This window comes from Belonocnema kinseyi, chromosome 5, assembly GCF_010883055.1.
Source record: "Belonocnema kinseyi isolate 2016_QV_RU_SX_M_011 chromosome 5, B_treatae_v1, whole genome shotgun sequence".
NCBI classification, from domain to species: domain Eukaryota; kingdom Metazoa; phylum Arthropoda; class Insecta; order Hymenoptera; family Cynipidae; genus Belonocnema; species Belonocnema kinseyi.
Genome location: NC_046661.1, coordinates 96,885,476 through 96,896,236, shown reverse-complemented (window position 1 = coordinate 96,896,236; position 10,761 = coordinate 96,885,476). Strand labels below are relative to the sequence as shown.

General features: G+C 24.8%; 1 protein-coding gene across 1 annotated transcript in view; it reads left to right on the top strand.

Moving 5' to 3' along the window:
- LOC117173792 (gonadotropin-releasing hormone II receptor) overlaps nucleotides 1–10,761 on the top strand; it is a 133,148-nt gene that overhangs the window by 115,746 nt on the left and 6,641 nt on the right. The window contains exons 9-10 of the mRNA XM_033362435.1: nucleotides 362–532; nucleotides 4,996–5,219. Of these exons, the coding sequence (XP_033218326.1) occupies nucleotides 362–532; nucleotides 4,996–5,219 (395 nt within the window). The remainder of the gene's footprint in view (nucleotides 1–361; nucleotides 533–4,995; nucleotides 5,220–10,761) is intronic.

The following is a 10,761-nucleotide window of genomic DNA, read 5'->3' as shown; positions in this document are numbered from 1 at the left end:
TTCTGTATCCTGATTTTGGATGCCCACCCAACCGTTCATGTCTCCTAGTAGAATTATTCTTTCCCCATGTTCGCAGATGTTTATTGTGTCATTTAAAGTATCGCTGGGGCAAAATTGTCATCTGTCCAAAAATTTCAAATTTTTAAAAATTTTTTCCTAATTCCTACCACAGGTTGAAATTGGGGTAATAAATTCGAGAAATTTTTGAATTTTTTCAACCTTTACAATTGTAAACTGGTTGTAAGCAGTAAGCTTTCCAACCGTTTCTTTTTACATTTATAAAATGATTACGGCTATACAATTTTTTTTTAAATTCTGAAATAATATATTATTATATAAATAAAATTGGTATCTTTTTCAGTTCTTACGAGACACTTGGAAAATGCACTGCAGGATGATGAATTCAGTATTTCCATAAACCACATTAGACCTAGAAAAAAACCAGTAGGTGAAGATGAAATATTGCTCGCTGCGGAGTTTTCCAAGACTAAAGATAAATTTGTACTTATGCTAGACAGACACACCAAAAGAGGTAAGAGCAATTAAAATTAATAATTAAACAAATTATTCATAATAAAATGCTTTGATAATCTATTTTCTTACATAATAATGCTTTTACAATAATTATTATTCTTAGACTTGAAATGTTTAACATTTTTTTTATCTAGAGGTTCATCTAGCAGTTTCAAAAATAAAAAATTGATTTTTCTGGATATGCGGAATATAAAAAAGATAAAAAACAAAACTTTACTGAAAAAAGTTTTGGCACTTAGTCTTACGGATTATTATTGAACTATCGATTTAAAAAAATATTTTCTTTCTTTTTAATTTTTTAAAGTACTCTAAAATAGTGCTGCATATTTCTTTTTACAAAATCTAATTAATTAAAAAAAATATTATTATTTTATAGCTTATCAGTCAATTCATAAATAAATGAAGAGTGTTTACCTGATGGATCAACTCTTAAATTTTCCCGATAAATTTAAGAATTCAAATGATTTTAAGGGTTTCAAAATATTTTGTTAAGTTTCAAGAAGTTTATAAATATTTAAAGTCTTCTGATTTGGTACAGGGAATTTCGGAAAAGAATCATAATTTTAAATTTCAAACGAGATATTTTTAAAATTCTCTTCTTCTAAAACAGAATAAAAATTATCAACTAATTTTATTTAAGTATGAAAATTCTCTGTTAAAGAGTGTAAATTATCATTCTTTAAGGATATTTCTTGTATCAACATTTTCGATTATTTTGTCAAATTTTTAGGCACAACTGAAAAATTCTCGAATAATAAAATTGTCGAATTGGAAAAATTCCGAATAATAAAATTTCTGATAGATTATTATCGGATTTTAAAATTTCCGACAGAAAATTGCCGAATTATAAATTATCCGAACTAGAAAATTCCTGAATTATACAATTATTAAATTTAAGCATTTAAAAATTTCTTAAAAATAATTATTGTTAGTCTATTAAAAATATATCGTTTGAATTTAAACTAACAATAATTGAAAGAATACTTCATCCAGAACAATATTGTTCCAATTATTGTTCTTTTTAATTTAAATAATAGTTTTAGAAACTTTAAAAATTGTTAATAATTTTTTTGATATAAATATTTGATTATCATATTTTAAATAATTAAATAATATGTATAACAAAATTTTGCGCGAATTTTGTTATCCGAGCATTTTATAATTAAGTAACTTTCTTATTCGGTTATTTTATAATTCCATAATTTTATTATTTGAGAATCTTTATATTCGGAGAATTTAAATTCATTAATATTACAAACTGTCAGTAATTTTATTATTCAGAAATTGAATTATTCCGGAATTTCATCAGTTGGGAATTTTCTTCTTCGGGAATTTTCCCATTCGAGAAAATTATAAACAGTTCAGGAAATTTATTATTCTGGAATTTTCAGATTATGGAATATTATAACCTGTTCAGAAATTTTATGATCATGGAATATTATTATTCTGGAATGTTATAACTCGTGAACTTTATTATTAGGAAATTTTCATATTCGGAAATTTTCAAATTCGTTAATACTAAAAACTGTCCGAAATTTTATTATTTGGGAATTTTATCATTGGGAAATTTTATTAAATCAGGAATTTTATCAGTCGGGAATTTTTTGAATCGGGAATATTATAACCTGCTCAGGAATGTGATTATTCGGCAATTTTCTGATTCGTTAAAATTACAAATTTTTCAGGAATTTTATTATTTGGGAATTTTATTAGTCGGGAATTTTATTATTCAGGAATATTATAACCTGCTCAGAAATGTTATTATTCGATAATCCTTTCTGATTCGCTAGCATTATAAATTGTTCAGGAATTTTATTATTTGGGAATTTTCTAATTTGGGAATTGTATCAGTCGGGAATTTTATTATTTGGGAATATTATAGATTATCTAGGAATATTATTATTCGGGAATCTTTTGATTAGCTAGCATTATAAATTGTTCAGCAATTTTATTATTCGGGAATTTTCTAGTTTGGGAATTTTATCAGTCGGGAATTTTATTTTTCGGGAATATTATAACCTTTTCAGGAATTTTACAACTTATGTATTTTATTATTCGGAAATTTTCATGTCCGGAAATGTTAAATTTCGTTAATAGTACAAACTGTCAGCAATTTTATTATTCGGGAATTTTATCATTCAGGAATTTTATTATTCGGAAATTTTATTAAATGGGGAATTTTATCAGTCGGGAATTTTATTATTCGTGAATCTTTTAAATCTGGAATATTATAACTTGTTCAGGAATTTTATTATTCGATCATTCTTTTTGATTCGCTAACATTATAAATGGTTCAGGAATTTTATTTTTGGGAATTTTATAGTTTAAGAAGTTTATCAGTCGGGGATTTTATTCTTCGGGAATATTATAGCCTTTTCAGGAATTTTATACCTCGTGTATTTTATTATTCGAAAATGTTAAAATTCGTTTAAGGCACAAACTGTCAGTTATTTCATTGATCGGTTAATTTTTCAATTCGGGAATTTTATTATTCGGGAACATTATAACTTATTTATGCATATTATTATTCAGGAATCTTTTGATTCACTAACATTATAAATTGTTCAGGAGTTTTATTATTTGGGAATTTTCTAGTTTGGGAATTTTATCAGTCGGGAATGTTATTCTTCGGGAATATTATAACCTTTTCAGGAATTTTATACTTTGTGTATTTTATTATTAGGAAATTTTCATGTTCGGATATCTTAAAATTCGTTTATAGTAAAAACTGCCAGTAATTTTATTATTCGGTTAATTTTTCAATTCGGGAATTTCATTATTCGGGAATTTTATGATTTTTTGACATTATAATTTTTTCAGGAATTTTATTATTTGGGAATTGTATCAGTCGGGAATTTTATTATTTGGGAATATTATAACTTATCTAGGAATATTATTATTCGGGAATCTTTTGATTCGCTAACATTATAAATTGTTCAGGTATTTTATTATTCGGGAATTTTCGATTTTGGGAATTTTATTATTCAGGAATATTATAACATGTTCAGGTATTTTATTATTCGGGAATTTCATCATTCAGAAATTTTATTATTCGGAAATTTGATTAAATTGTGAATTTTATCAGTCGAGTATTTTATTATTTGGGAATTTTGTGATTCGGGAATATTATAAACTATTCAGAAATGTTATTATTTGGGAATTTTCTGTTTCGCTAACATTAAAAACTGTTAAGGATTTTTCTAATTTGGGGAATTACCTAATTTGGGAATTCTTAAATTTGGAAAATTTATTATTCGAGAATATTATTATTCGGGAATTTTCTAATTCGGTAATATTAGAAACTGAGCTTAGGAATTTTATCATTCGGGTAATTTTTCAGTTCAGGAATTTTATGTTTCGGGTATTTTCTGATTCGCTAACATTCGAAACTGTTCAGAAATTTTATTATTCGGGAATTTTCTAATTAGGGAATTCTCTAATTAGGGAATATTATTATTCGGAAATATTATAACCTGTTCAGGAGTTTGATTGTTCAGAAATTTTACGATTCCAAAATATTATAAACTATTCAGGAATTTTATTATTTAAGATTTTTCTAATTTGGGAAATTTCCGAGTCGTGAATTTTCAAATGAACTAATATTATAAACTGTCAGGAATGTTATTATTAGAGAAGTTTCTAATTCGGAAATTTTATTAATCAAGATTTTTCATTTTTCCCAATTCCTTTTTGAAAAATAATTGTAGAATTTAAATAAATTATATTTTTGAACAAGAAATTTTAAGTTTGACGAATTCTGACTTGGAGAAAGGGATTTTTTGTTGTTGTAAATTCGCTTTTTCATAAATTACAATTTAATTTATTTCCAAAATTTGTTGCTCCAAGTCAGAGATATATTTACTTACAGAATTTTCTGTTATCATTCGGAAGTATAGTAACTCTCTTTTTCCAAAATTTGGATGAAAAAAGATTCAAATTATGAAAAGTTCTAAATTGGTACAGGGTTTTCTTTCGCCTTTCTTTTAAATAAGAATAAAAAATCTTTTCAAAAATTCCCTTTTTATTTCAAAAGTTTAATATTTTAGGAACAATTCTAATTTGCAACGAAATTTTTTATTTTAAAGTGAACCTAAAATTAACATTATTATTTTTAACGAAAATTCCCAGTTCTATCTCAGAATTAATAATCTTTCCGAAAATGCCTATCTTGAATTAAAAAATAATTCTTTATGAAATTCCCTCCTCAAAAGTTAAAATTATAATTCTTCACGGGAATTATCTTTGCCGAATTCAAAATTATATTTCTTTACTGAAGTTTTATGTCGCGACTGAGAATTATAATTACTTTAGAAAATTCACTATTCAAAGTCTGAATAAAAATTCTTTTGCAAAATTCCCCATTTAAAGTGAAAACAAATTTACCGTAATTTTCCGGTTTTCCCTATTTTCTGCTCAGGTGGACACCCTGTTAATAAAATACAAATTTTGAATAATTTTCAGTGATTCTCGAAACTGCCGAAAATGGGTTTTCCTGCTCGGAGCATCTTGTAATTGACAGTTTAGATGTAATTGACCCAATTAAAAATCTCGTTTTTGTTCTTCGTCAAAAACAGCCCGAGGCACATCTTGAAATTTATGCCGATTGTCTTTATCAAGGAGAAATTCCTTTAAGAAGAACAATGAGGGAAATGTCAGAAATCGAAGATTCATCATCTCTGAGAGTGGTGAGTATTTCCTCAAAAAATATTTATCAGAAAAAATAATTAAAAAATTATTTAATGATTCAATTATTTATTTTAAATTTATTTTCTAACGCAATTTCTATTATTTTTTCCGCGCTAATAAATTAATATGATAGGCTTGTTCGTTAACTCGTGTTCCAGAAAAAGGGTCGTGTGGGCACTTAACCAGGTGCCTACTTGAATTCCATAACAAAACTGGCATTGCATTAATTCATGATTTCACGGTCTGATATCTTGAGATACCTGTACATCGCGAATTTTGCAATCGGATTCTTCGATTCAATTTGAATTTAAAACAATATATTTTATTCATGACTTTAGAGGGAAGTTTTTGAATTATTTAAATTTGAATCTCGCGCCTAAATATGCAAATAGCACTGACCAGTCAGAAAAATAGAGGAGTTTGCGCGGCTAATTAAAATTTTATTATAACTTCTATTACTATAATGAGCAATTATTCGATTTTGTGCGATTGTACATTGACATTTTGAAATAAGTAATTTTATATTGTGATATAATTTATCTTCAAATTTTTCTAAACATTATTAATAAACGAGCAAATTTCAATTGTAAATGACTTTTTCAATATTGGAAAATAATTCGGTTTCAATCAAATAAAAAAATCTTAAAATTTTAAATGATTTTTTATTTTTAAAAATAAATGTCAGGAAAAAATTGAAAAATTTTTCGAAACAATTAAAGTGATTTCCTTAAATGTAAAAAAAAGAAGAAAAATATTTTAAAGCTAAATTTTTCAATTTTGCAAAATTACTAAATTTTTGAAATCATTCGGGTAAGTTTAAGAGACATTTAGAAACTTTGAAAGTATTTGAAAATTATTTAAAACTAGAAAATTTTTCAAAAAGTTATAAGCAAAATGTATATTTTTAAATATTTTAAAAAGAAGCTTTTTAAGAATTTTCGAAACGTTTCAAGAGATTACATATTTTTAAGATTCCAGAGGAAAATTTCAAATGTGTTTTTTTTTGCTGAAATATTTTAAAGCAAATATTTTTAATTTTGTAATATTTTTAAATTTTAGAAAAAATTCCAGTAAGTCTAAGAGATATCTACAAGTTTTAATATGACAAAAAAATAATAAGAAACTTGAAAAAATTAAAAAATTGTAGACCAAAATTTAACGAACTTTTCTTAAAACTCCCGGGAAATTTAAAATAATATTTCATTTTTTTTAAATTAATTTGAAAAGAAAATTTAAAAGGACTTCAAAAATCTTTGAAAGATTTTTAAAAATGCCTGATGCAATTTTTTTAATTTTTAAAGATTTTTAAAGATTTTTTGACTAAATGGAGTTATTTTAAAAGATGTTTGCAAATTTTTCTCTTGGTAGGAATTTATTGTTGTTCGATTGAAAATTTAACTACTGGGTTAACACTTGAACTACTTTGTAAATTTTTGTTGTTAAAAATACTCTTTTTTTAGAATGAGTTGAACTGTTTTTTTAATTAAAATTAAAATTATTATTTGGTTAAAAACTAAAATTTTTGGCTAAAGATTAACTTTCTTGTTGTAATCTTGATTTGGCATATCTGAAATTTTCAAAAATAATTTTGAATTTTCTCAAGAATTTTATGAAATTTTATTTAATTTATTAAAAAAAAAAAAATACGCGCGCACAGTTCGTAATTGATGTTATATTATGATGATATTAGTCTATACAACTATTCAAATAATGAATGTACAATTTTCATCAATTTTTGTATCGCTTTATTTATTTTAGAAGTGAAAAAAATAACTTGTACACGTGGAAAGTTTAAAAATATACATTTTTATATAAAAATGAAATAGTTACATATTTAGTTTAAAAAAATTGTTCAATTAAATAGAAACGAATTTTCAGCCAAAGAGCACACTGATAAATTTTTTATTAAAGAAAAAACGAATTTTTAACCAAATATTTTTTTAAATGAAGAAATGAATTTTTCGCAAAACATAGAATAGTTAAATTTTCTACAATACAGAACTATTTTCAACGAAGAAAGATTACATTTATATAAAAAAAAGGAAATTTTTCACAAAAAATGAAAGATCTTGACAGTGAATTTTTAACTAAAATGATAAATATCAAACAGGAAAAAAATCATTTTTAAGAAATAGTTGAAAGTTATTACCAAAAATAAAATACTCTAATTTTCAGTTAATAACCTAAATTTTCAACAACAAAAAAACGAACTTTAAACAAAATAGTTCAGTTTTCCACCACAAAAATTTATTTTGAACCAAAAAGATAAAGATTCAACTAATAATACAAAAATACTGATTTTCAACAAATAGTACAACTAGTTAATAGAAAAAATAATATACTTAAATTTTAGTTAGTAAAATAAATTTTCAATAAAAAAAGAAACGAATTAAAAAGAATTAATTCGATTTTCAATCACAGAGATTAATTTTTAACCGAAAAAATGAAAATTCAACTAATGAGAATACTCTTCTACCAAAGAAAAAGTATTTTTAACAAATATGTATTAAAATATTCACCTAAAACAGATAAATTTTCATCTAAAAATATAATAATTAAATTTTCAGTAGAAAAACTTAATTTTCAATCATACCAAAGTATATTTTCAATGAAATAGTTTAATTTTCAAAGACGAACATTAAATCGTTATGAAAAAAAAATTATTTTGCTACAAAAAATAGAACAGATATACTTTTAGTTCTAAACATTAATTCAAATTAAAATAGTTAAAATGTTAAACAAAACCAAGAAACTAATTTTTGACATAATAGTTTTTTTATAAGAAAAAATGATTTTTTAAACAAAAATAGAAGAATTCAATTTTTAGTTAAACAATAAATTTTTAAACAAAAAAAATTAATTCTAAACAAAACATTCCAATTTTAAACCCGAAAGATAAATTTGCTACCAAAAAAGATACAGTTTCAATAAAATATACAATTTTCAACTAAAAAAGAAAATTTCACAAATAACGATTAGAAGATTTCAATTTATATTTAGAAAAGTAAATTTTAAATATAAAAAAAACGATTTTCCAGCGAAATTAATGTACTTTTAACTAAAAATATAAATTTTCAAGCAAAAATGGAATATTTACATATTCAGTTAAAAAAATTAATTTTCAACTAAAACAAAAAAGATTTTCAGCCAAAGAAATTAATTTTCAATCACAGTAATGAATTTTTAAGAAAAAATAAGAATTCTTGCCCAAATAGTGGAATTTCCAATCCAAAAGATGAATTTAAAATGGAATAATCAAAGCGAATTTTTAACTAAAATGATAAAGCTTCATTTAAAAAATTTAGTTTTTAACAAAACACATGAATTTTGAACTAAAAAAAAATTGTCTGCCAAAAATAAAATACTTCAATTTTCAGATATTGAAATAAATTTTCGATGACAAAATAAACGAATTTTTAACGAAGTAGTTACATTTTCAACTACAGAAATTAATTTTTAAAGAAAAAGATGAAGATTCAATTAATAAGAGTACTCTTCTACCAAAAAATAAGGATTTACAACAAATAGTTGAATTTTCTCTTAAAACAGATACATTTTTTATCTAAAAGTAGAATAATTAAATTTTCCCTAAAAAAGCTAATTTTTCACCAAGAAGATTAACCTTCTATCAAAAAGGATAAATTTTCGAAAAAAAAGGAACAGTTACATTCTTAGTTAGAAAAATTAATTCTAAATAAGAAAAAACTAATTTTTAACCCAACAGGTCAATTTTCAAACAAAAAAATGAATTTTCTACCAGAAGAGGAGCATTTTTTTAATAAGGTACATGAATTTTCAACTGAATATTTGAATTTTTAAAGGAATTTTCAATAAAATACAGGAATTTTTAATCAAGTATTTCAATTTTAATTTATCTTAAGAAGATACATTTTAAATCAAACATGTACGAGTTAAATTTTCAGTGAAAATAATTAATTTTCAAGTGGAAAAAATAATTTTCAACAAAATAATTAAATTTTGAACAAAAAAAGGTTTGTCAAATAAAATGATGAATCGTCAGCCAAATAAATAAATTTTCAACAAAGTAGTTCTACTTCCAAATGATTAGTTGAATTTTCAACCAAAAATGATCAATTATAAACGAAAAACTTAATATTTAATATTTCAACCAAAAAGAATGTTCTCTGAGTGGAGATTAGAAAACATTAATTCATATTCGTCAATAAAATTCAATTTCTTTGAGAATATTCAAAAGTTAATTTGTACTATTTAAAAATCATAATCCATTATTATCAACTCGATTTTATTTTTTTAGAAGTTCAAAAATTATAACTTATAAATAAAGTTTGTAATGTCCATCATTAATAACTTAAAGAACAGGTCATCAACTTTCAATAGGTAAAAGTTACAATTTTTCTACTTTTAACCGAATTACCTCGAGATCTTTTTTCTGAAAAAAAAAACTTCTCCTTTTTCTCTGCTGGGAATTGAACCACAGAACTTCCGATTGCCGGACGAGTGCTTTCCCATTAAGCTACTCGGGAGGTCGAGAGAAGAATCCTTTTTAAGCAGCGAAAGGAGATTTTGTTCAGAGAAAAATTTAATTAAAAATATACTTTTAATAATATTTTAACTAATAGAAAAAATGTAAACACAAAAATTGAAAGTCACTCGCGTGAAAATAGAGAAAATGATTAATGTTTCATGGGGGTTTATGATTGAAAATGTATGAATTAAATTACAGTTTCATTTCTCTTTTTGTCATCTCGTCCTCGAAAGAATTTTATTCATATGATACGGGTGATATGACGCTTCGCTCGTGGGACGAAGTCTATCCAAATATGGCTGGCAGCACTAGGTTTGTGTACTACACAACGCCTAAGCACTTTCCTAACCCGCAGCCGTGACCAGCATCCCGATTTGTTATCTCGGAATTTAGACATGGGACCATTTATGGCTCTATCTTTTCTCCAATAGATTCTTATCGATTAATGCATTCCATTATTATTCTTCTTTATATAATTGTAAATCTTCAGCCTTCAAGAAATGCATTTCAGGAAAAACAAGTCCATCACTTTCAAGATGTCATTTAGAAACTGCGTCACGCTATTTATCAAAACCTTTTCCCGAAGGGGAAACAACTACTAAAAATCTGCCCATTGCGTGGACACATTCTCCTCGCGGATGCAGAGATGGTTAGCCTGAACATCTAGAGTGTCAGACTGACTATATTTGAGTTTTAACTATGGGACAGCCTCCTAGAACTGAGGCAAATTGAAAAATGGAATACGCCATATTGTTTGCTAATTTTATGCTAAAAAAATTCTTTTTTGCTTCTTAAACTTCAGAGAAAAGAGTGGTGGCGTTATCAGGACATCCATTTAGTGCCACCATCTATGAAAACGCACTAAAAATTATTATAATCAGATGAACGTTTAGTGGAGATTTTTTTGCTTTTTTTGTGCTCTGATGACATATATTACATTTCCACAAAAACTACCCCTAAGTCTTACACACCTACTCCTCGTGAATTTAAATATGATTGAGGGCTCCAAATTAATTGCTCGATACTTAAAAATT